Source organism: Mustela nigripes, chromosome 4, assembly GCF_022355385.1.
Source record: "Mustela nigripes isolate SB6536 chromosome 4, MUSNIG.SB6536, whole genome shotgun sequence".
Classification (NCBI taxonomy): domain Eukaryota; kingdom Metazoa; phylum Chordata; class Mammalia; order Carnivora; family Mustelidae; genus Mustela; species Mustela nigripes.
In genome coordinates this window covers 92,160,705-92,187,584 of record NC_081560.1, presented here as the reverse complement: position 1 = coordinate 92,187,584, position 26,880 = coordinate 92,160,705, and the positions used below count along the sequence as shown (strand labels likewise).

At 44.4% G+C, this 26,880-nt stretch overlaps 1 protein-coding gene across 4 annotated transcripts in view; it reads left to right on the top strand.

The window, feature by feature from the left end:
* The window catches only part of LOC132016059 (contactin-associated protein-like 3), a 170,557-nt gene that overhangs the window by 16,458 nt on the left and 127,219 nt on the right, over positions 1-26,880 (top strand). For 3 of the 4 annotated variants that reach the window (XM_059397084.1, XM_059397083.1, XM_059397081.1), the window contains exons 2-3: positions 9,619-9,729; positions 21,150-21,343. In XM_059397084.1, the coding sequence (XP_059253067.1) occupies positions 9,619-9,729; positions 21,150-21,343 (305 nt within the window). The remainder of the gene's footprint in view (positions 1-9,618; positions 9,730-21,149; positions 21,344-26,880) is intronic. The other variant, XM_059397082.1, reaches the window with a different exon arrangement.

The following is a 26,880-nucleotide window of genomic DNA, read 5'->3' as shown; positions in this document are numbered from 1 at the left end:
GTGTCATTGTAATGCTGAAGCCACAGTCACCATTGATTGTCCATGCCTTTTGCTGAATATAAGTTTTTTGGGGGAACTTAGTGGATAATAATTGGGATCATTAAAATTCTGCCTTTCAAACAGGTGCAAATTCTTGGCTCTTTAGTGTGCAGAAGGAGGACAACTCATGGGAAACCTGGGACAGTTCTCCCCCAGGGCTGCGGTTCCTCTGAGGTTGGGAAGTCACACAGTTTTGCATGATTTTAAAACCAGGAAAGAATAGATTTGAATTTTTTGGCCAAGCGCTAGAGCAAAATTTCAGTCTTCCTGACATAGAGCTGGAATAAAATCAGTGTAAAGATGAACTGTACGTGTCTTGTCACAGGGAAGTTATTTGGATCACAGACTTTATTCTTAAGTAAATTCTCAGTTGTTGATAAAAAGAAAGCCTTTGCTTTTTAGGAGGCATTATTTTTAGAGCAATTTGAAGTTCTCAGTGAAATTATGCAACATATAGGGATTTCCCATATTCCTCCTCTCCCCACACATGCATGGCCTCCCCTATTGCCAGCAGTCACTGCAGAGGCTTCCTTCTTTCAAACTGATGAACTCTTATCACTCAGAGCTCATGATTCATGTGAGGGGTCACTCTGGGTGTTGTACACTCTATGGGACTTGCCAAATGTATAAAGACCTATATCTACCACGACAGTGCCCTACAGAGTAGCTTTGCTGCCCTAAGAGTCCCGGTGCTCCCCCCCCCCCCCTTCATTCCTGTCTACCTCTTAAAACTCTTGACAGCTACTGATCTTTTTACTGTCTCTGTAATTTCACTTTTTCCAAGTGTGTAGCCTCTTCAAATTGGCTTCGTTCACTTATTAATATGCACTTAAGGTTCTTTCATGTCTTTTCATGGCCTGATAGCTCACTTCTATTTAGTGCTGAAAAGATCCCCTTGTCTGGTTGTGCCACTGTTTCTTTAGCCATTCGCTGACTAAAGGACACTTTGTTTGACTTCAGGCTTTGGCCATCCATGAGTAAAGCTGCTAGAAACAGCGTGTGTGTGTTACTGTGTGGACATAAGTTTTCAGCTCCTTTGGGTAAATACCAAGGAGTGCAGTGGTTGGAATGCACGGAGGGAGTATACTTAGTTTTCTAAGAGCCTGCCAAATTGTCTTCCAGAAAGACCATACCATTTTGCACTCCCACCAGCAATGGGTGAGGGTTCCTGCTGCCCTTCGTCCATGCTGGCATTTTATGTCGGCCCAGTTCCAGGTGTGGGTCATGCTGATGGGTGTGTGGTGATAACCCATTGTTTTTATTTCCACTTCCCTGATGACAGGTGATGTTGGGTCTCTTGTCTTCTACTCATTTGACATCTGCACATCTTCTCTGTTGAGGTGCCAGGAAGTCTTTGGACCGATGTTTATATGGAGTTCCTGTTTTCTTTTTAATTATTGAGTTTAAGAGTTCTTTTTATATTCTGGAGAGCAGTTCTTTGCAGATGTATGTTTTGCAAATATTTTCTCCCAGTCTGTGACTTATCTTTTCATTTTCTTGACAGTGTTTTTCTCAGAGCAGAAAATTCTTTCATCAACACCAGCAGGTCAATCCTTTCTTTCATAGATCATGCCTTTGGTGTTGCGTCTAGAAAGTCATTTGCATCTGGATTTTCTCCTGCATCTTTCGGGAATTTTATTGTTTTGTACTTTACAGTTAGATCTGTGATCTGTCTGAGTCAATTTTTCTGAAAGGTGAGAGTCTGTGTCTAGACCCTTAATGTCGCACGTGGATGCCCAGTTGTCCCCACGCCATTTGTTGAACAGCCTGTCTTTGCTTCATTGTATGCCTTCGCTCCTTTGTCAAAGATCAGTCGGCTCTACTGTGTGGGCCTGCTTCTGGGCTTTATTCTGTTCCATTGACCCATTTGTCCATTCTTTTGCCAATACCACGTTGTCTTCACTCCCACAGCTCTGTAATAGGTCTTGAGCTAGCTGGTGTCAGTCCTCCAACTTAAATATTCTATTGGCTGTTCTGGGTAGTTTTTCTCTCTATGTAAACTTTAGAATTGGTTTGTTGATATCCACAAAATAACTTGCTGGGATTTTTATGGATTTGCCTTGAATTATAGATGAAATTGGAAGAACTGATCTCTTGACAGTATTGAATGTTCCTGTCCTTGAACATGGACTATCTCTCCATTTATGCAGTACTTTGATTTTATGCATCAGTGTTTTGTAGCTCTCCTCATACAGATTGTGTCCACGTTTTGTTAGATGTATGCCCAATTATTTTATACTTTTGGATGCTCATGTAAATGGTGTTGTGTGTGTGTGTGTGTTTTAAAGATTTTATTTATTTGACAGACAGAGATCACAAATAGGCTGAGAAGCAGGCAGAGAGAGGGGGAAGCAGGCTCCCTGCTGAGCAGAGAGCCTGACGTGGGCCTCGATCCCAGGACCCTGAGATCATGACCTGAGCTGAAGGCAGGGGCTTTAACCCACTGAGCTACCCAGGCGCCCCATGGTGTTGTGTTTTAATTTCAAATTCTACCTGTTCATTGCTGGTATATAAGAAGGGGTCGACTTTTGTATATTAACCTTATATCCTCTCTACTGCTATAATCACGTTAGTTCCAGGTTTTTGGTCAGTTCTTTTGGATTTTCTACATGGATGATCATGTCATTTGTGAACAAAGATTTCTTCCTTCCCATTCTGTATCCCTTTTATTTCCTCTTCCTGTCTAATTGCATTAATTAAGACATCTAGTCGGATATTGAAAAGGAAGGGGGAGAGGGAACAACCTTGTCTTGCTCCCAATATCAGTGGGAAAGTGTCAAGTTTCTTACCTTTAAGTATGATTTAACTTTAGGTTTTTGGTAGATATTTTTTTTCAAGATGAGAAAGTTCCCCTCTGTTCATTGTTTAAGAGTGTTTGCAACAAACAGTGTTGCATTTTGTCAAATACTTCTTCTGCATCTCTATACGATTGTGTGGTTTTCTTCTTTAGCTTGTTGATGTGGGCGATTACATTAATTGCTTATTGAATGTTGAATTGGCCTTGCATACCTGGGATGAATTACACCTTCTCTCTTTGTACATTGTTGGATTCAATTTGCTAATACTTTGTTGAGGACTTTGCTTCTGTGTGTATGAGAGATATTCATTTATGGGTTTCTTTTAATATCTATGACTGCTTTTAGTATTAGGGTAATTCAGTTGTCATAAAACAAATTAGAAAGTATTCCCTCTGCTTCTAGCTTCTGAAAGTATTTGTAGATAATTGGTAACATTTGTTCCTTAAATATTTGGTAGAATTTGTCACTGAAGCCATCTGGACATGGTGCTTTCTGTTTTGGAAAGTTATTAATTATAGATTCAGATTCTTTAATAGATATGGGCCTATACAGATTGTCTTCCTTCTTGTGTGGATTTGGCAGATTGTTTCTTTTAGGGATTAGTCCATATTTGATAATTAGATTATTAAATTTTTAGGTGTAGAGCTGTTCATATTATTTATTTATTACCCATTTAATGTCTGCGGGATCTGTAGTGATGTTCTTTCCTTGATTTCTGTTATTAGGAATTTGTGAACACACACACACTCTCTCTCTCTCTCTCTCTCTCTTTAAGCTAGCCTGGCAAGAATCTTTTCTGACCTTTTCAAAGGTTGGTAAATGATTTCAATTTGGTTGATTTTGTGCATTGATTTCCTGTTTTCAATTTTATTGATTGGTACTCTAACAAGAAGACTTTCAAAAGTGATTTTGTGCTTTTGAGTTGCAGATTTTCTGGAAGATCAAAGCCAGATCATTAGTCAGGAAGCACTTTTTATTAACAAATATTTGCCCAGTTACATCTTCTCTACCATTTGGATTCAGCATTTGGAATATATTATTTTGTAATTTAGAATTTTATCAAAAATATGTAAGACATTTTACAAATGCTTTGATCTAAAAAAGGAAACACTATCAGTATGAGTTCACTCAGCTGGAGGGAACATGAGGTATTATTTAATTATAAGAACAATAATTATTTTAAATTCATACTTAATGATAGTTGCAATTAATGGGTATTAATTTGCTATATCATTCCATTAAAATTAATGGTAAATTGTTTTTGTAGTGTTACCGTTTGACTTACAAAAAAAAAAGTGAATCCTTCAATGCTGAGGAATAATTTTACAGGCAACATCTGGATCTAGAGCTAATCACTAAATAGCTCTCATTTAATGCAGTGAACATAAACCAAACCTTTGAAATAATTCACAACATAGGTTATGATAGGAAAGCAAGCCTAGAAGTAAAAACAAGAGTGCTTAACTTTGGACTGTGCTAATGGGAAGATTAGCACTCTCTGCATGGGTGAGATAAATAAATTAGCCAGTAACTTGGTGTAATTTGCCCTTTCTGACTTGGTTCTCACAGAGATATGACTGTATTCTGTAATTAGCATGCACAATTTATTGGAACAGACAAGAGATCTGAAATCACCCCTGCTTTCCTTCAGCTGGGCTCCTAACAGGGTGGGCTTTGACGATCATGAAACTAAGCAACTCAGACTCACAGTGGTTCAAATTCATGGGATGCCCAGTTGGTGGCCAAGTATAGTCCCACAAGGGGTAATGGCCAGCCTGAGTACACAGCAGCACACATTTTCAGGGGCAAGTGAGGGTCGGGGTGGCTGAGATGGGCTTGGAGAATTAGGCACGGGTCCCTAGAGCACCCTGTATGCCATGCTTACAGAATGTCCCGTCACTTCTAGGGGGGCATTACCATCACACACACGTGCACAGGTGTGTACACCTGAGGGTTGGAGACTGGCCAGTGCCTTTGAACTCTGGCCAAGGTCAGTACCACTGTCCAGAGTGTTGACAGCATGGTTTGGAGCCTGTACGGATTGGGACTCTTTAAGCCCCCACCTCGGGAAGGGAGGTGTGGGGGCCCCAGATATTCACAAAGTTCTCAGTGGCCTTGATGGGCCACCAGCGATCGGGGAATATTAGAGCAGCAGCCTAGCTCCAGGCCTCATTCCTCCTGATGGAGAGAGATTCCCAGGTATCTTCAGGCTCTTCTGAGTTCAGATGTTCTTGCCAGTCCAGTGGCAACTGGGCACCCCTGTGTGCCTCTGGGCCTTGATTCCCGCTGCCCAAGTGGGAGGAGCAAGTAGGGCCAGAAGTCGAGGGGAGTTTAGATCATACTCTCTGTTCCATTCCAGGGACTGGAGTCCATTGTGATATGCTGAAGGATGAAAAACAAGCAGCAAACAAACAAAAAAACAAGCAACAAACAAACATGAATTTTCTGTGCTGAGGAATTTTTTTTTTAATTTTTTATTTTTTATAAACATATATTTTTATCCCCAGGAGTACAGGTCTGTGAATCACCAGGTTTACACACTTCACAGCACTCACCAAAGCACATACCCTCCCCAATGTCCATAATACCACCCCCTTCTCCCAAACCCCCTCCCCCCAGCAACCCTCAGTTTGTTTTGTGAGATTAGGAGTCACTTATGGTTTGTCTCCCTCCCAATCCCATCTTCTTTCATTTATTCTTCACGTACCCACTTAAGCCCCCATGTTGCATCACCACTTCCTCATATCAGGGAGATCATATGATAGTTGTCTTTCTCTGCTTGACTTATTTCGCTAAGCATGATACGCTCTAGTTCCATCCATGTTGTCGCAAATGGCAAAATTTCATTTCTTTTGATGGCTGCATAGTATTCCATTGTGTATATATACCACATCTTCTTGATCCATTCATCTGTTGATGGCTGAGGAATTTTTAATCTTATCCAGAAGATAAGGCATCCTGAAAAGATACCACTTACACATAATTGAGTACAAACTGTATTTGAAGTGTCAAGAAATCAGAGCAAATGTATTAAGGACAGGCTGTGGCTAACTGATGGAGTCTGTCTGGGCTTGTTTTCTGTCTGTGGGGAAGGATAGATTTAAGTCATTTTAGAAGGAGATCAAGAGCCTAGAAAACCCCCAGATCAGCTCACCTAGAGTGGGAAGGCTAAGCCAGCTCTATTTTCTCCAGGTGTGAGAAGTTCCAAATTTCTAAGATTTCACCTGGAAAAAATATATATAATTTTAAAAATTAGAAGCTGGAATATTGTTTTATAATCTCAGTCTAAGGCTGTTCTGCTGGTAAGACGTACAATAGGCTTTTGATTAAAATGGTATTGTATTAAGTGCACCTAGTGAGACAAGCTTTGAGTATTTCATAAATATGGATTTATTATATCAGAATGCACATAAGGATGTCTCTAGCACTCTGATCTGAGTCATACAAAAATCATGAACAATTGTGGTGTCTTTGTTTTTTCTCTAAAACCCGTAACAATGGGCCATTACTTTTCCTTTAGCATTCTTAGGCCCCTCTGAGAACCTCACTTGGAGTACATTTGAACCACTGAAGGATGAGTGCATCTCAAAATTAAGATTATTCCATGGACTCACTCTCATTAATACAGGTGGTTATTATGAAGGGAAATAAAATTGCATTAGCTTACTTAACTGCAATATTCTCTGTCTATTTTCATATGTTAATTCTCATAAGCTTATTATTTGTACTCAACTTGCTTTTCCCTCTAGTGATAAATAGTAGTTGTTTAAAATTGTTTTGCCATTTCACTTGTCAAAATCCATACTTTGTGAATAATTCTTGTACCTTTGAAACATTTCAGGAATCATCATTTTTATTTTGGGGTAGAAATAATGTTTATCAGATTATTCATGAGAATGATACTCATTTAGTAGGATTCACATATTTCATAATGATGCAAAGAAAAAAGAAAATTAAATTGGGTCTTGACAATTTTTGCTTCAGGAATCGTAGTAGAAAACATAAATATTTCAGGTTGAAAACAGTAGTTAATGGAGGTTTGGGATGGTTCTGGAGGCTTCACCTTACATGGATTAAATTCAGTTAGAAACACACTGAATGCCTGGAAAACACTGTCCAAATTCTGAACCTCTCTTCTCCAGGTACCTTATAAGGATGTGACTGCCTTGTTTTTAGGCATATAAGTCCTCGACTTCTACTACCTTGGCGTAAAATGAAACACTGGTTTTGAAGCCTTTAAGTTAGGGTTATAAAAAACATTGTCATTTAAAAATAAATTTTATAAATTGTTCTTCCAAAAAAAGATTACAGCACAAAAGCTATTCTTTTTTTTCTTTTTCTTTTTAAAGACTAAGCTTCATATGCCTTCTCTGAAGTAAGAATAAAAAATGACAATATGGTTTGGAACGTTGAACACTGCCTTTCACATCTCTATATGGGGAACATGTGTTTATAGCATCTTTTGAAGGAACTTAATAAGTGTTGACTTGTCTTAGCAGAGTGAGAAGAATAAAAGCAAATACTTTCAACCCTCAGCAGTCCTCTCAGTGAGTGAGTCCCTGTTGTACTCCCTGCCATGTTGCTGTGTGCGTTCCCTTGTATTGTTGTGTAACGGCTCACTGTACTGCATAATCATGTGATATCATCACTGGCTAGTCATGTGATTCCCCATTGAACTGAGGAGAGAACCGAGGCTTAGTGAAGGGTGAGTGATACCCAAGAGTCAGCAAGGCTGGTGAATGCCAGTCCCACCCAAGCCCAGTTGCAAAATCTATGCTAGCTTCAGTGGTGAGATGACAACAGTGTGAGCAGAGGGGACTAGCATCAGGACAGACCCCTAAAGGAGATTGTGTGGGGCCAGGGCTGGGAAGAGAGCAGGCTTCACTAGACACACAATTAATGGGAATAGCCCTCTCTTTCTGTCAATCTGCTGTGTGATTTCAAGGTGGTGGTGAAGTCCCCAGGACCCCCTGTGTATAGGGAGACTAATACAGTCCTGTTCTGCTCAACGTTCTAGACCCTGAGAAACTTCTAGGCTAACACTCAAGTTAGCTCTGTTGACCATGACATGTAGATAACACCCCTTTTCTGGAATTTTCTGAAGTACTAATCATACCCCAGTAATAGGCCAACTCTTTGTGGTGCCTGTGCACACACCCATCACAGGGGCTTCCTGGGCCTTCCTGTGCCACAGACCCCTTTGGAACTTCACTGAAGTCTGTGTCCCCTTCTCATAGCAATGGTTATAAATGCATTACATTTATATATATATGCCAGTTACAGTGAAGGGCTGATATCCATCAATCAGAAATTGTAATATAATGTCTCCTTTGTTATTAGCTCATTAAATAACAAAATCTAGTGCTGAGTTGAATACGATTATTTGGAAGTAAGGAGGAACATAAAGGATACTTCCAGATATCTGTGAAGATTGCTGTAAGACTGTCTGTAACTTATGATGGTAACAAACAAAAAAGCATGGGCACTACTGAAGATGATGTGGTTTGTCTATGCTCATGATTAAAGAAAATGCTGAATTTTAGCTGGAGGTTTAATGAAAATAAAGATGTAGCTTTTCCCTATCTTCGCAGGCCCCTTAAATCATATCTGTACCCCATGTTATGAACTGCTGAGTCATGGTTCCCCGATTCAGTTTCTATGAAAAACCCTCTTGGGCTTTTGATTGGACTTCTAATGAGTCTTTACCTCAAACTGGGGACAACTGAGAGTTTAAAAATACTGTCTTCCTGTCTGTGATTGCGAGAGTCTGTATTTTACTGCTTTTCTTTAAGGTCATTCAGTATAGTTTTTATAATAATCCTCATAAATGTTTTGCACAGTTTTGTAAGATTCATTCTTAGATACTTTGTGTGTTTTGTTGTTATTTGTTATTCTAGTTATCGTTGGCCCCCACCTAGAGTTTAAGACGAAATCAGTTTTGGGATATTGAGCTACTAAACCAGTCACTTACTGATTTTTGGACTTTCTGTCTTTGCCGTTGTATCACCTGGAAGTGATGGTGGTTGCTTTTTTTTTTTTTTTTTCTTCTTTCCCAATTCTGTGCTTTTAATTCTGAAATGTTCTCTTAGGTACTGAAAGGACTTTGAGAGTGGCTTTCAGCAGAAGCCTTGATGCTTGTTAAAGTCTTCTTCCTGATTTTAAAGGAAATTCTTCTAATAGTTCTCCACTGAGGGGCAGCGGGCTGGAACCAACTTCTAGCAGTCAGCAAGAGCCATTCATTCACTTTTCAAGAATTTTGTAAGCCGGTTGTTAAAACACAGTCATTATTAAAGATTAAGTTGTATAAAGTTATAGTTAAGTTAATCATGTTAAAAACCAAGGTAAACTCTCCAAACTCACTGCGTACTACTCTCTTTCATGGCATCTCACTCTTGTCTATGTTCTTGAGGTTATTTTAATCTCTTAATCTGCACGGTGGAAACACTGTATAATGAAGTGACATGTGTGACCCTCTTACCCTTGTGATGGTTGGTGACATCATGCTGACAGCTGGGAATTGCCCACGATGGGAGTATGTACACCACGGAAGATGGCAAATGCTGCCCATCAGGGGTTTTATTTTCTTTGCCACCGACTAACACACCTCTGATCAAGACCGATGTTTGCCATAGATTCTAGCATTTTCTTGGCCTGTAAACTGAAAGCAAGGACAGGAGGGAGGAGAGGAGGGAGAGGAAGAAGGAAGCAGGAAGGCAGGGAGGGCAGAAGTGGGGAATGCCTGGAGCAGGGGGTTAATCTGAATTTGGGGTTTTCCGCACAGATCACTGTGATGTCCCGCTGGCGTCCACGTTGCCACGAGAGTCCTTCAGCTGCTCGTCGCAGCTGTCCAGGAGCCATGGCCCGGGGTTTGCAAGTCTTAATCGCAGAGATGGTGAGTCTGATGCTGTCTTGCTTTTAGCCCATCACAAGTCTTTCTCAGAGAGAATAACGACCATTCTTACTTCATATTCATTTTTGTGGCTCGAAGAGTAATTATATCGCAGTTAAGTGAAGAAGCAGGTTCAGTGATGTGTCATTCCCAGCTTCCTGCGTGTGTAGCGTTCTTCTTTTCTGTTGGTTCTGACATTTCCCGTCCCTGCTGATGGTCAGCAAGTGGTCATAAATGAGACCTGAATCAGAAAGGAATTACTGGAGGCTCCAGATTATTTCCTATTTTGTCATCCCTTTTTAGTTTCAGAGCACTCCATGGATGGGTGACTAGCAAGTGTGCTTCTTGTGGGTAACTAAAACACTAGCAAGTGTGCTTATTGTGGGCTCCTGGGTGGCTCAGTGATCTCGGGGTCCTGGGATGGAGCCCCATATGTGGCTCCCTGCTTGGTGGGGAGCCTGCTTCTCCCTCTCCTTCCAGCTCCTGCTCTTTCTTCTATCTCTCTCTCTTTCAAATAAATGATCAAAGTCTTAGAAAAACCCAACAACAAATGAATGAGCCAATGTCATGGGCACTGGCAACACCCAGCAAGCCACGAGCTGACCCCAGTGAGATGGGAAGCTGCCACGGGGTAGTGATGGGGAAATAGCCCCATCCCAGGACCTGGCCTGCAAGGAGCCGGGGCAAAGCCTCCTGTTGAAAATAGACTGCGTTTGTACCCATGGGAAGGGAGCTAAAGGGCTCCTTTCTCGGGGTGGGGAGGTGTTCGTTCATTCATTCTTGCTCCATGACTTATGGATGAAGTTGCTTTCACTTTTGCACAAACAGTCATTCAGCAGACTGAGTAATACATGCACTGAAAACACAGATGTTTCACTACCTTGGAAAGGGATAGATTAACTTTTTTGGTGAATGATCCATTCAGAAAGTAAAATTTTAAATTGACTGTGTCCCAGGTAAATGTAAATTCTGAAGATTATTACAATGGAACAGAGCATTTGCCTCCCTTTATTCGGTATTTCTAAGATCACAGTTTAAGTATAGCTTGAATTTTATTGTGTCCTCAAAAGTCAAGTGCAGGAACAAGTGATCAGATAGACTGATGGGGCCCCATAAAGACACAGGGAAGGATTTTGGTGAGTTTGGGGGGGGTGGAGAGATCACGCTGCTGAGGACCACCTTCATGACCTTTTACTATGAAAAACCATTTCTGGCCAGATATTTTCTCCTCCAGGTAGTTAGGAAGCATCAGTCATGATGACTTTCAGTCCTCTGGTGAAAATAGCCTCTCACTGAAGCCGGTTTTCAATTAATAATTAAATGATCAAATTTACTATTTTTGGTCTGTTGGTTCCTCTAATACCAGCTTAACATCTAAACTTTCCAATGGTTGCCCAAAGACTGTAAAAACCAAATAAGCATCATCCTTAATTAGTTTAAAGGATCCCAAGAGGCCTGTGTATTGTGTTTCTGATGTGCATATACAGGATATCTTTATGATTCAGGCCTCTGGTCCTGTCAGTGTGTGGTGGCACTGGGAAGTTTATAAGCATCAGAAGGAAAATCCCAGTGTTTAAGATGAATTTATTTCCATTATATTTAATTAAAAAATCAATAACTTAGACTATCGTAAGCAGCCATTGTAAAATGGTCAGTATAAAATGCATTTACTATAGTCAGATCACTCTTTGCAGATTTAAATTAATTTTTTAAGAGCATGGCAATCAACTGATGAGGTTTTTCTTGTGGTTGTTGCTACTCTGACTGTATAAAATACATATTTCATTAAATACTCCTTTATTTTGCCATCTGATTTTATACCCATTCCTAAGGCAGGATTCAGACAGCACTGTTTCTCAATATCCTTCTGAAGGATTATCTATGCATATTTTCCGTTGAGAGCCGGCATCCCAGGGGCATCTGGTGGCTCAGTCGGTTGGGCGTCTGCCTTCAGCTGGGCTCCTGATCCCAGGGTCCCTGGACTGAGCCCTGCACCAGGTTCCCTGCTCAGAGGAGAGCCTGCTTCTTCCTCTCCTCCTCACTCCGCTTGTCTTCTCTCTGTTTTTCTTTTTCTCTTGAATAAATAAATAAATAAAATCTAAAAAAAAATTAAAGCCAACATCTCGGAATCTTTCCTGGAATTTCTTTTGACTTTGTAAATGCTAGAGAACAGATTAGTTCAGTTTAGGATATTACAATGTAAAATTTGGATTGTATAAAATCTGGAAGATTATAATAATAATGACGATGATTCTTCCTATATAGTAGTTGTATCTTTTCTGAAAATTTGGCACAAGATCTGGTGATGGAAGCCATGTTAGACAACTTGATTATGTGGTTAAAATGTCCTTGGTCTATATTATGGTACCTGGAGGTTGTAAAGAAGGTGTCTGTCTTACCTCTCTATTTTGCCCAGCAGTCTCTGAGCTTTCAATATTTTTATGGAAAAATAGAACTATCTGAACCCTCATGGCTCCTGCCAGGGATTTTGTATGTAGCTTATCGCTGCATCTACCTTATGTAGAAGGTAGTAAGACAGCAGTCAGTACATACAGTTTCTTTATTTTTATTATTTTTAAAGATTTTATTTACTTATTTTAGAGAGACAGAGAACATGAGTGAGGTGAGCAGAGGGAGAGGGACTAGGAACTCTGTACTGAGCATGAAGTCCAACACGGGGCTCGATCTCACGCCCTCCAGATCATGACTTGAGCGCAGATCAACACCTGAGAATTTACTTAAGAAGAAAGGCTGTGATTCAGATCACTTCCCTAAGAAAAATATAAACACTTAATCTCTACATTGAATTTCCATCCAGCCATGTTTATCTGAATTGCCCCTTCTAGGAATTTCCTTTTTTATTTCTGCCCAGGTCCCCTGGCTCAGGATTCGCCAGCTAAGGTGGCCTTCCTGTCTGCCAAAGTAGTGGGGTCCAGTTAGCAATCCTTCCCGAGGCACCGGGATCCCTGATGGGTCACAGGCGCCATATTGAAATTGACACGGGAGTCCTGAACTGCTCCTTTAACCTGTGACTCAGGAAGACCATAGTCAGGGACAAGGGCTACTGGGGTCTCTCTGGGCCCCCCATGGTCAGCTGCTCTGCTGCCGTGAACGTGAAGGGAGACCTGCCTGGACTAGGGGCTGATGGGGGGATGGTGATCCCAGGGCCCCCTGTTCTCTTTCCTGCCATCCTTTCAGCCTGACTGTTGTCCCGTTGCTGTGTTCCCTCTGAAGAAATCGGGGGAGTGGGCTTTGCTCTGACACATTCACATGCCATCTTTTGAATGCCCCCCCCTTGCTGCTCCTCACATCACGTGATGCTCAGGCCTCCTCCTTTTTGCATTCATTAGGATACTCTGCTTCCTACAGCAGGTAATTGGTCCTCGACTCTTTTCATCAGAGGCTCTAATGGCATGCTTATGAACAGTTAGGAATTAAGCCATGCAGCGTCCTTCAAGAGAACTCGAGTTTTAGCATCAACGGAATTTTCTTTCTTTTTCCCCAGAGGCATTTGGCTGACTGAGCAGTCACAAATGGGTGGCTAATTTAGTTGTCATGCTTTTGTTTTCCAAGCACCTCCCCCACCCCCGCATTTCTTGACATGATCCTCCACCATACTAGATTTTTTAAAAAGGAGACATTGCCTTGAAAGCATGCAGCTGTGCTCCTGTCGGGAACAGTGGGCTGGCCTGGCCTCCTGCCCTTCTGGGCCCTGGACTCCCCAGGGGTCTGCCCACAGCAGAGGGAGGTGCCCCTGTTCTGATGGCCTCAGGAGTGATCTGATATCCCGTCTGTTCTGCATGAGTCAGGGGGCTGCTGAGAGGATGCCCTCCTAGAATTAGGACACGTCCCAGAGCCGCACTCCTTGTAAACAGAGATTTCACGGGACATGAATGAGCTCAGTCACACATTTTATTCGGTCATAAATGAAGGATTTATGACCTGTTCGGGTCGTGACAGGCTTGCTGGGCAATTCTTGCTCTGTTTCCATGGTGGGAAATCATCAGAACCGTCTTATGTTTTGCCAGGGCAGAACTTCCAACGAGTCAGAGCTGAGAGCCTCTAGTCAGATTTCATTGGGTCTCCATGACCCGTTCAGGAGTCTTTGTGAGGACAGCAAAACAAAACACAAGGGATCGACCCATTTTTGTCTGTTTTATGCAGACAGAGCTGTAGTCAGAATGCTTGGTGCGTAGGGCGTGGAAATCAGTCCCTGGGGAGGTCACATGTGAATCCCTGTGGGGTGCTTTCTCTTTCTCAATATCTCTGGCACTTAAAGCAAACTCAGGGTGATTGGTGTGCACTGAGCATGTATTTTCATTTGACTGTCAAAGGGTCTGTTTACCAAGCCATTTCGAGCGTCTTTGCATGTAGGAACCCGGCTCACACTGAGGCAGCTGTGGTGACTGTTCCCCTCCGGGTGCCCTTTGTGGGAAATGTCCCGTTCTCCCGGCTGAGGCTCCTAGTGCAGTACAGGAAGCACACAGGCAGGGGAGCTGGGGGCCCCAACGCAGGGTTTCTGGGCCTACTCTGTACTGGTCGCCGGAATGCCACCTGGACACAGCTGGTGCTGCCTCTTGAGGAATCAAAATTTCAGCAAACGCCTTAATCCCCCAGTAATAGCAGCATCTGACCCAGGCTTCAGCACATCCAGCCCTAGGACCCCTGAGTGGGGAGGTCAGGGGGACCTCAACACTGTCACCAGACCCTGTCTTCCCGCTGGCCCCTCTTTTCTGAGGACACCCGTCAACTTCCTGGGGATGCCCATCGTCTTCCTGGGGCAGGCAGCAATGGGCTCTGATGGGGTCCGAGATCAAAGGATCAAGACTGATACAAAGTGAAGGTTAAGCAAAGCTTTATTTCATGCCAGCACTGAGAATCAAACTGACCAGCCGGGACCATCTCTTATGCAACCTTGCCCAGCCTCACAGACCAGCTTTTATAGAGCAAAGGCCATGTGGTTGAGCCTGGCCAATGAGATTGTAACACACAGAGAAAGCTGCATAGTCATGCTAGGTCACACAAGGGTGGCCAATTGAATTACAATTTACCCTATAGTAGCTGTTTGAACTAGCCTATCACTTTGATCAGAAATGGCGCCCCAGTTTGGCACCCACAAGGCGGGGTTTACATTTTTTGGTGGTTAGGGAGATAGTGTGTGCGCTTTACTAATTGGACACCTCCATCTGGCCTGACTCGTCCTTGCATCTGGGCTCTTTGTTATCTCTGCCTGACCTGACCCGTCCATGTATCTGGGCTCCGTTATCAGGGACTGGTCGGCCATATTTTACTGGTTTCTCAGACTTGTTTCTAAGTAAGTTCCTCTGGGAGGGCAGGGTCAATTTAAGGTCACTTCATAAACAACAAAATGGCTGTTCTACTGAGATGAGGTCACTCTGGCTAAGTAGGCCTTTACACCCCCCCCCCCCTTTTTTTGGAGATTAGTCAAATCCTTGACTTTTTAGCCAGTTTTATGTCCTCCTGTTGTAAGGGGTTATATTGAGCTTATAAGATTAACATTTTTACCGCCCCAATTCTGTTTTGTCAAATGACATTAGGGCATTTATTATAATGCAGGGGCCAAAAAGTGGCATCAGTAATAGTAAAACCAGGGGGCCTGTAATTGCTGATATTAGGGAAGTTATTCATGGAGACCAGTTGAATAAACTTTTACATCATCCCTGGGAGTTCCTGCATTGTTGTTTGCACTCATCTAGTCTCTTTTTAATGGCTGCCAGACTGTTTTTAATGACTCCAGTGTGATTTACCCAGAAGCAGCATTTCTTTCTTAGGGCTACGCAGAGACCTCCTTTTTTAAGGAATAGTATGTCAAGCCCTCTTTTATTTTGCAGTACTACTTCAGCTAAAGAGCTTAAGGAATCAGTTAGCTTGTCTATATTTTTATGTATACAGTGTAGGTCAGCATCTACTTGGGACCCAAGAGCCTCAAAATCTACTTTCCCCTTTATTAAGGCTGTGGTTCCTACTGCTGTGGACTCTGCTATCCCTGCCACCAGGGGGTGCTGGAATTAGGATGGGAACCACACGCTTTGTTCGTTCTATCCCTGCAATAAGATGTTGGAACCCCTTGGTTTCTCATAATAATCTACTTGGGGAAGGATGTGGGCAGTTATATAGAGTTTGTTCCAGGAAGAGTTTTGGAAAAAAGCAAGATTGAGGCATGGTGTGAGCCCTGAACTGCAAGCAAACCAGGCCCCAGCAGGGGCCTTAAGGAAGTTAGTGAAGACAGTAGGGACTATTATAATCTCATATAGGTCTTTATATTGGGAAGCTTGCTTGTGTGTGTGTGTGTGTGTGTGTGACAAGGCAAAGTCCCTTTTCTTTTATATCTCCTAGGGTTAGTCTAGGCACCTTTTTCCTCTCACAAGAGTTATAAGAACTTTTATTTCTAATCTGTCCCTTCCAAGTCCCTATGATAATGTTAGCCCCCATTTTAATATAATATGGGGGTTGAGGGTTTAAGCATAGCCAACAGTCTCGAGTAATATTAGGGTCTGAAGTATTTAAAAAGCTAAACATTGAATCTACCAATGGGAGTAAAACTTTGGTGGCGCTGTTGTCACTGTCAACATTTTTTATTTTTTTTAATCCTCTATGACAGCCTCTTTTGGGATTGGGGTGGTCTGGTTGGATTTGGTGGCTTGGGAGGATTTAAAACTGGGTTTGGCCCTATAGACCGGGGTAGTTCTCTAATTTTTATTTTTTGGATGGTGAATTGCCCACCTCTGTCTGTGCCAGCTTTATAATATCTGAGGCCCCAAGATCGGCCATACTCCCAAAGACGGTCTTTGGGGTTGATGATTGTGATAGATATATTTGTACAAAATCTCCCATATTGGTGGGATGCAGTTGAGGGGAAGATCCCCGCAGCCAAATTTCCAACAAATTTTTTTGTGTGTTACATAGTTGTTTGTTCTGGTGGGTACTACAGTTATGTAGGGATTATGGTTTGTTTCCCAGTCAGAGGCTATTGTCTCACAACCCCATCATGTACAATAATAGTCTGAAGCCCCCCCATATTCTGTATAGACCCCTGTACTAGGACATATGTAATAAGGGACGTACGCGATGCAGGGGGTTACAGGTGCCAGTTGACATATGGTTACATTAAATTGCACAGTCAGCTGATAAGTTAGCTATTCACTGTTTTGTATAACTTTTTTCACTTTTAGTAATTTCATTTGTTTAATTTTCTATCTATACTTTTCTGTCTGATGAGGTGACTCAGAAGTTTTTACATAAACAGGTAACAATAGGAGCAACAGTGAACTCAATGAATTCATTGTTTTTTGAGTCTTAACTTTAGTCCATGATTGGTGGGATCCATCGGCAGTGGCATCCATCTCTGGGGGCGTCCTCGTTCTCGGCTCATTTGATGTGATCTGCGTGAATCCAGGCCCTGATGCCCTCTACTTTTACTGCTGTGGGGGTGGTCAGGATGACAGTAAATTGTCCCTTTTAGCAAGGTTTCAAGTTTCCCACTTGGTGGCGGCATATTTAAACCAAGTCCCCAGGTTGGTAAGGATATGGATCCATCTCTGTCTCCGTCTCACTATGGGCAGTCCGGATCCCTGCGTGGGCTCTTTTTAAGACAGACTGTAGTGCCTGCAGTGACTAGAGTACAGACTGATCAGATATTTCCACTAGGGCAACCTTTTGTGGCTGAGGTTAGAGTGGTGGCGGGGGGTCTTCCGAACATTATTTCAAATGGGGTCATCTTGTTTAAGTAGGGTGTACACCGCACCTTAAGGAGGGCCACGATTTACGGTATTTGGTCTCAATGGAGATTGAAGACCTTACTCTGGGTAGAGTAGATTTGAGCCAAGGCAAATGTTTCTTCCGGTGGCCACCCTGTGGAGAAAGTGGGCCACTCTAACTGGCAGAGTGTTTTTAGTTTTCCCGGGTAAACCTTGTCACCCGACTGGGTGGCTTTACCCTGAAAATCCTTGAAATACTGGAGAACAAGACTTAGGGGTGTCACAGGTCCCTTACTCCCCACTTGCTCCATTTTTTTAAACACAACAAACAATACACAGACAACAAAAAGACAAGATAAAGACAACTGCAGACCAGCGGCCCTTCCTCAACCAGATATCAAGTCTAAGGGTGTGCAAGATATAATCCCAACTCAAAAATATAACCTGCACCAGGGTAGGTAGTCACAGTCATCACCATCAGTGGACAGAGTAATTCAGGCCCCACTGAGAGTTTCCTAGCCAACATTTCCTCTCCCTGAGGAAGTGTCCCTGCTGCTGTTGGAGCCACCAAAGTGGGGGAGGGGGGGTGGGGGGGCAGTCACACAGGTTTAACTAGAGATAGAAACCTTCCAACAGATCGATTTAAATACAGTCTGGCTGGTGGTCAGCAGACAATCTGGAATAACCCAGGAACTGGGGGGAGATGTCCGTACAAGGGGTCCAGAGTGGAAGGGGCCGAGCTCTCATTCAAACCCTCACAGGAACCTCAAATGCTGCGTCTTCCTCATCAGTGGAGCAGGGACGGTTACGCTGGTCCCGCTTGCTAGGTGTGGGGCTTGTGGGGTCCCACGTGGGGCCCCAGGTGAGATCCTCGGCCCATCACACGTGCGTGACAAGTTTGTCTTTCTTCGCCGTCTTACCTTTGGGAAGAAGCACAGGCAACAGACCTTCAGTGATAAGGTCACTGGAAAGCTCAGCGCTGGGACTATGGCCCCTCATGCACCTGGAAGCCATGGCAGGGATGGCCTGTTGTAATGGTGACTGTCATCCAGCACCCAGCAGCCTGTGGGAGGGATGACACTGGGTGCTGCACACATCCTCCTGTCACGTCCCCCGCAGTGCTGCAACACACAGCTAGCACACTGTCCCCAGGAGGGAGAAGGATGTTCTGCGTGGTGACCTTCCAGGCCCTGCAGTTTTCTCTGCACAAGTGGGGGGCCCAGATAGGTTTTCCTTGGTACAGGTTGTGACACTGTATTCAGGAAGGGGTGGAGGTGGGAGAGAGGCAGGTGGTGGGGGTGGGGGAATACACACTCCCCCTGTGCATCACCCCCTAGCAGCGATCTGGGGGCACGGGACCTCATTAGCCTGCTGGAGCGAACCACCCCCGGCATAGGGGATTCTGCCGTTCCGTGCCTGTCGCTGCCCCAAGTTCATCAGATGGCTTGGCATGCATGCCAGAAGCACGTCCTCACCGCAGGTCAGGAGGAGATGTTTGGGGTCTATTACCTGCAGGTGGGGGAGGCTGGTTGGCAGGTAGGCAGTGGCACCTGTGGGAGAGGCTGGTCCTGGGGCAACATGCCAGCAGCATCGTGATCTGTTTACTGAATTTGCCTCCCCGCATGGGTGACGCCATGCTGGTGATACTTCCTGGCCTCGAGAGAGGTTAAAATTCACAGGGAAACATGGCAAAATGCCAGCAAGAGTATCATCAGTACCTTCTACAGGACTCTGCTGCGAACTAGGATGAGCCTGGATACAGGACGTCAGTAGTCCCTCAGAGATCTAAGCTGATCCGTAGGAAATTTCAAATGTGGAATCTCCACGTTAAAATGATCTGTTGAATGCCAACACCTAATTTTTAAGGTTATTTTTGCGACAATTCTAAAAATCATGCCCAGCTGCCAAGGAATGTCCCTCCAACTGTGAGTGGCTCTCAGCTAGAATACAGAAGGACTTCCAGTCATCAGCCGCGAGCGGGGCCCTTGGACAAAGCAGCAGAACCAATCTTGTCATGAGAGGCAAGGATAGGCAGCCAAACTGGCATGGGCTGAGGACGCAGAGGAGACTCGGTGTGCAAACAGCCTCTCGGTGTGCAGAGGAACGGGGTTAGTGGGGACACTGGGGAATTGAAATAACGTTTGCCATTGCATTAATACTGTACCGTGTAAATACCTTCATCCTGATAAAAGTCCCATGACGATATAAGATGGTAACTTTGGGGGAAACTGGTACAAAGGAGACAAGAATCCCCTCTACCACGTTTGTAGTTCTTTGGGCAACTGGAAGTTATTTCAGAATAAAAAGTTAAAGATGCATTACAGAACAACCCAAAATGCAGCACATTTTGGATTCTGAGTCAAAGAAAAAGGCTGGGAAATCTGGGTGGAAAGAAATGAGAAAGAACCTGGGTTCTCCGGAAGGCCGTGCTTGAACATGTGCGGTGAAGGGGGGAGGTGGCAAAGGGAGGACCTGGTGAAGAGACGTCTGTGCCCACCCCCTGGGAACGCCCCCAGTCCTGGTGCAAGCGCCCCACTTCTGTTTCCCTCTCAGCTGTACTGGGACCATGTCTCACACTTCCTGACATACCCCAGCCCTACAGGCCTTTGCAAACCCAGTGCAGGGGTCAGTAAGAGCCCCTCACAGGAGGACGGTCAATGCGGTCTAATGCATTAGGCCTCGTTATGAGAACCTCAAGTGAGGTGTCCGACGGTGGGGAAAATTGTTTTCCAAAACCGCTCTTATCATATTATAGACAACTTCCATGCCTCATGTTTTCTGGACATGGATAATTGGCAAAATATCGGTTCCAGAATGTGCTTCAAGCTTATTTTCCAGTTTTTTAATTGTTTATTATTTTAAAACCAGAAACTTCAATGTGATGTCTAACTCCACATTCAAAACCCACATTTCTGGGACCTGGAAGAGCAAAATACAGCCTCCGGGAGCCAACACAGCCTCCGGGAGTCTCCTCTGAGGCGGTGTTTTGTCTGTTTCTCACTGGACAAGACAAAGCCTCATGATTTCTGCTCTGCACCTGTTGTCTTGAAAACCTGGGACATCCTTGTTATTCCCTTGCTCTGTATTCTCCCTCTAGCTCCCCGCTGCCCCTCAGGCTCTCCCCCCCTGCACAGGAAAACCTTCACGTCCACCACTGCTGCTCTGTGTTTCAGATGGTTCTTCGAAATGCCTGTTTCTCGCATAAACCAGTAAGCGTATCAAGTGTAGGGTTTGCCATCACCACCCTTCCTATCCTGTCATTCGGTACGGCACTTCCTCATGCTGGGATTCCAGAATTAAGCTTTTCTATTTCTACCATGGTCTGCATGCATTCCTTCAGATCCAGCCAAAGGTATGTCATACATACAGACGGGCAGAGACACTAGTCTCAAACACGGATGCGGTGACCTGGTGTTTGGTCGGCCACATGTTGCCTGGGACCGTTGGACACCCAAGAGTCAGGGTTATGATTGAGAAATCAGAGTAATTCATGAGGAATGTAGGATTCATCTGTTTACTTAACCCGTGGTTCTGAATGCGTGTCTGTGTGTATCTGTCTGTGTGATCATGGGGGGTTATACATTCCAGAATTTGGAACTCTGATTTTTGTAAGTTTTATTTATGATCTCTTTCTTTACAGGATAATGCAGATCTTAATGATTTCTCTCCCTTTACTATTTTCTCCCACTTCTGTTTCCCCTCAAGGGGCCGGTGGCTGGTCTCCACTTGTGTCAGATAAATACCAGTGGCTGCAGGTCGACCTTGGAGAGAGAATGGAGGTCACAGCTGTGGCCACGCAGGGAGGGTATGGGAGCTCCAACTGGGTGACCAGCTACGTCCTCATGTTCAGTGACGGCGGGAGGAACTGGAAGCAGTACCGGCGAGAAGAAAGCGTCTCGGTATGTTCCTTCCTGAGAACTGTCTCTCGGTATGAATTGTGCCAGTCACTCCCTGTTGCTGCGGATCTGTCAGACTGAGCACAGAGACAGAGCCCCCAAAAGTACCTGAGTGTGTTTTCAAGTGAATATAAGATGCGTGTGGCCCTGTATGATCTATGCACTAAGTCAAATAGCCCTGTGCTACAGTGAAACACTGAAAATGTCTCCCCGCTGTTCCTGGACATAGTGTGCGATCGAAGGGGTGAGGTCATGTGCAGCCCAGAAGATGGTGTCAGTTCTTCAGCTGAGTAAATACGTTCCTCCAAGTCCTCCAGTTAAGTGAGATTTCTGAAAGTCTCCAGAAACTGACACACACACATCATGGGCAGTCTCCGTTTGGACGATGGCATGTTGAGGGACATATGTCTGGCTCTAGCAGGAACCTGGGCACTTGTGTGGTCCCTTGTCCTTCATGGGGGTAGATATCAGGGATTCTTTGGAGTCACAATGACTTAAACTATCTTACACCAGGGATGTGCTTTCTGCTTCTGATTCCATACCCGCTCTTCTTTGAGAAGAATTAAATTTCGCTCTCCTGACTTTCTGAATATTAAAATATATGGACTTTATCAGATATTCAGAGTTTTGAGTCTTCAGATCATAGTGTTCCCTGAGGGAGGAGCTCTGAAGATAGAGTGGGGTAAGCGTCTGCTGTGTTGCTGTTGGCTGTTGGGGCAACGGGGCAGGGCTGTTGCCTCAAGATTTCTCAGGTGGAGAAGGAATTACTTTCTTATAATTAAAAATACACTAGGGGTGCCTGGGTGGCTCAGTTGGTTGAGCTTCCAACTGTTGGTTCATGTCGTGATCTCAGGGTCCTGGGATCAAGCTCTCTGTTGGCTCCATGCTCAGTGGGGTGTCTGCTTGAGATTCTCTCTCTCCCTCTCCTTCTGCTCTCCCCTCTTCCTTGTTCCCATGCACTCTGTCTCATGAATAAATAAATCTTTAAAAAAATACACTTTACATGGTTTCCAGGGGCTAGGGGATGGGAAGGATGGAGAATTACTGTTTAATGGGGACAGCTTCAGTTTAGAAGATGAGAAAGTTCTGGGGGTACATGACGGTGACAGTTGCCCAGCCGTGTGATTGTTAGTGGTACACAATGACATGCTTAGAGGTGGCCAAAGTGGTGAATTTTATATTAGGACAATTTATCCACAATTAAAAAAAAATACATTTTAGGTTCCATTTAATTTAGGTAAGGATATTTAGGTAAGTCTTAAAAAATTGTCTTGTCATGGTAAGAGGGGAGGTATCAGCGAAAAAGCCATTACTTGTTAGCTGGTAGCTCGTTAGCTTATCTGTAACACTAACAAGGGACAAAATGATAATACTATTGGGTAACAAATTGGACTCATTTGAACTCCCTTAGAACTCTGTAACTTAGTATAACTTCATAGCTTATGGCCTATTTAATTTTTTATCTCTGGACCTCTTTTAGTTCATCAATAGATGTTGATTTAAATTGAATTAGGAAGAACTAGTCAGTTGTCTAACACTGGGTAAAAGAACAAAATAGGCGAGAATTTGTGTTTAGGGGACCAGCTGACTTTAATACCCCAAACAGGCAGTTGCCAAGTGTGTGTTTGGAAGTACATCTCGACATTGAGCTAATTCTAGGCATGCCAGGTCCAAACCAGGTTTAAGACCAACATTAATTAAGAATGAACAACAGTTAAAAGTTAAGGAAGCATTTACCTATATAGAGAGCTTTTGTTCCAAATTAAATCTTGCTTTTCGAAATCAGGTAATGGACCACTAACGCGTGCTTATTCTTAGTTGTATTAACCAAGGTTCATATTTTTACCCCCATCCCATCCCAGTACAAGGATGTGACATTGTGACCATTCCTGTTTTTTAGCTAAGAGGTTTTTGGGGGATTCAAACCCAAGCATCACCATGTGGCACCTTGTTTCCAGGAGCCCAGGGAAGTAAGGACCAAGGATAGTGGTGTTACTGACCCTAGACCACGCAGTTGAGGACGGATGCTTGGACTCCTCGGTCCCACTGGCCGTCGCATGGTCACGACTGGTGTGGTGGCCTCCCTCCCACACCCGGGGAGCTCGCTCACAGAGACCCGCCTTGGTAAATGTTTGCTGGATGAGTGCAGGGGTGGAATCTACCTTCCCTCGAGGTAGGACGCTTCTCCTGAGCTCCCTGCTCTGCGCCCTTTGAGGCCCTCGTCTCGGCTCAGGGCTTCTTGAAGCTCCTCCGGGGCAGGAATTTCTTCTGCATTTCGGTCTCCTCTAGGAAAGGCGCTCCTTCAGGCAGTCCTTCAGCCCTCCCCACAGGACACATGGTGCTGTCTCCACCCCAGACTGCATACACGGCTGGCTCTGGCCACAGTAAGTCCCACGAGCTGATAATTAGGAGATTCTACCCACAGTCTCTTGAAGATGATTGGGCAGATTTGGCTGCTCTCTTGCCCCTTTCACACAGAGGACCTGCTCTTAACCCTAAAGCACGTACCTTCCCAGAGGCCCTTCCCACTCTTTAGGTGCTGGTTTTTAATCTGTGCTTCCCTGACATTTGAGAGTGAACTATGATTCTAAAAACTTTCCTTGAGATATTTACCCTCTTTATCAGCAGAAGAGATACCGTCATTTTCCTGGTTTTGTGCTACTCCTGTAAAAAACGATCAGGCGCTTTACGAGACAGAGCTGTTAGGTCACGGTTTCTGTAGGTCTGAAGTCTGGTGCACCTGGCTGGGTCCTCTGGGTAAGCTGTTGGCTGAGCTGCACTTTTTCCCCTTCTGGATGTCTGGAAATCCCTGGGATCCTCCTCAGGTCCTGTGATTCACTGGGGGGACTTACGGGACCAATGCATAGTCATAAAACTATGATGTGTCCAGGGTACAAAGCAGAAAGAGTAAAGGAAAAAGGTCGATGGGATGAAGTCTGCAGGAAACCAGGCATGAGCCTCCAGGGGTCCTCTCCAAGCAGAGCCGTACAGAACGTGCTAAGTTCCCTCCAGAACAAGTGAGAACTGTCCTCGCCAAGTGTGGTCCACCATGGAAACTCATTAGAGACTCAACAGCCTGGGCATTTATCGGAGGTCGGTCACACAGGCTCCCTCCTTGCAAGACCCCAACCAGGACGATGGTTACTGAGTGTAAATGAGTTGTTCGCACAAATGTTAGGCACAGTGAGCCGCTCGCATTATTAGGGTCTTGGGACTGTACCAGCCTTGAGATTTGAATCGGTCTAGGTGATTTAGGAGTCCGACCACTGTGAAGAGGAGGATTCAGGTGGTCTCGGGCTCAGTTGAACCTAAGAGGGAGGCCTGCCCCCCGCCTTCCCTGTGTCAGCTACTGGCATGTTTTCCCCAGTGCAGATGGATGGGTTCGGAAGCCTGGGGAGGCGCTCAGACTTGTCTGGCTCTGGTGGAGGGGCCATCTGAGAACTCCCATCTGTGGTCATTGGAAGAGTCCTTGCCACTGGGTGGTCCCACCTGCTCCACACTAGGCACTGAGGGTCCTGCAGCCTGGGCTGTGGGTAGAGCCATGTAGAGGCTTGCAGCCACCCTCATGGGCTGCCGTGGACTAAGAAGGGAGGGATGCCGGGAGGGCCATATTTTCAAATCTCCTAGTCTTCATCTCTCTTTATGATCCTCTGTTTTCTTTTACATTTATCTGCTTTCCTCTGCCTATACATTGCGTCTTTCTACTCCTGTCCTCCCCTTCTCTGCAAGAGAGAGGACCTGGATGACAACGGGCCTTACAACTCAAGAGGAGGCCTACAGTCCATCAGCATCACCTGGGATCCTGACAGAGATAATGGGGTTTCAACCCCCATCCTGGCTTCCTGGATCCCAGATCTGCATTTTTTAAAAAAGATTTTATTTATTTATCTGTCAGACAGAGATCACAAGTAGGCAGAGAGGCAGGCAGAAAGAGAGGGAGAAGCAGGCTCCCGACTGAGCTGAGACCCCCAATGTGATCCAGGACCCTGAGATCATGATCTGAGCTGAAGGCAAAGGCTTAATCCACTGAGCCACCCAGGCACCCCGAAAATCTGCATTTTTAACAAGATTCCCAGAGGATCCCAGAAGTGCTGACTGAAAAGACCCATGTCCAATCTGTGGGAGAAGTGGTTCTGCTCCTTTAGTGACCTTACCTGCCTGGATTTCAGGAGATTACAACCTGCTGGAGGATACAGCTTGTCCCGGGCACCTGTTAACCTGAGCCATGTTCTTCCCTTTAATGAGTCCTTAGGACTCTCACTCCATTGTCTTTTGGCTGCAGGACACTCGCTTTCTCCCCAATAGTCACCAACCTACTGGAACAAACCCCGGAGTGTCTTCTCGTTGCTTCTATCAACAATGACCAAGTGCTTAAAGTTAGTACCATCTTTGAGAAATAGATTATTTCCTAAACCTGTACATTTTGCATTAATTAGGGCTTTATTCTTAACTCCTGAGAACTCAAGTTCAAAGATTATGTATCTCTTAGGATTTCAAGACTGGGCTGTTGCCCGGAACATACTGACAACTTAGAATTTAAGTGGCATTTTCTTCCTCTGCAGGATGTTTGCACAAGAAAGGCATAGTCTACGGATAGACTGGTAAATGGATTTAGAGAAATAAAAACAACAACAGAAATTATTTGAAATGAACATAGGATCTAGTATAATAATTCTATTGAATAGATTTCTTTTGCCTTGAGAAAATGTGTATCAGTAGGTCCTTGGGTGAAAATAAAAGAGAAATCACAAGGAATTTGGAAGGCAGCTGTGCTCACCACTATACCACCAACGCGAAATAGCAAAGAATTTGAAACTTTGTTCTACTTTGGATAATTTACAACCTGAACCAAGCAGAAAGTGTTGACTGATTAGTGAGGCTAAGTAACATTACATGGAATTACAGGACAATCTCGTAGTGCTCTACAAGAGTGACAGAGGTGACTCCAAAGGTTTAGGGTAGAAGAAATGACAGGAAAATGCTGGGAGCAAAGCAGATGGGATGGGGCCGCCAGTTACTTCTGCAGTGGTTCGTGTGTTTGAGGGAAGGGGCTGGTGCGCCTACAGGAAAATAATTGCTTGTGAAATCCAGGTCACAGGCACATGTGTTTGTAGTTCAGGATATGTTTTAAACATGGCATCACCAGAAAAAAATCCCAAACTATTGAATTCAGATTTAAATGAACCATGGCTACTTGGTGTAAGTAGAAAAATCATGAGACCCGTACCTGATTTCAGAATAAAAAGAGATAAGAACCATGTCCAATCATAATAAGATCAACTTGAATCAGAAATAAGGAAGCATGTGAGCAAAGAAGTAGGCACTCTGCTGAGTAGGCAGCTCGGCCGGGAGCCAAAGGGGAACTCAATGGACGCAGCCCCTGTGAGGTCAGTCGCTAAGTCCGTGCCAGTTTATTTCAGGTCTGGGTGTGCACGTTCACTATTGAGCTGACGACCCGACAGAACCAAGCCCCACCTCACGTAGGCAGTTGCAGAAAGGGTGTGCAGGGCCTGCACGGTCAGACTGGGTCTGGGCCAATG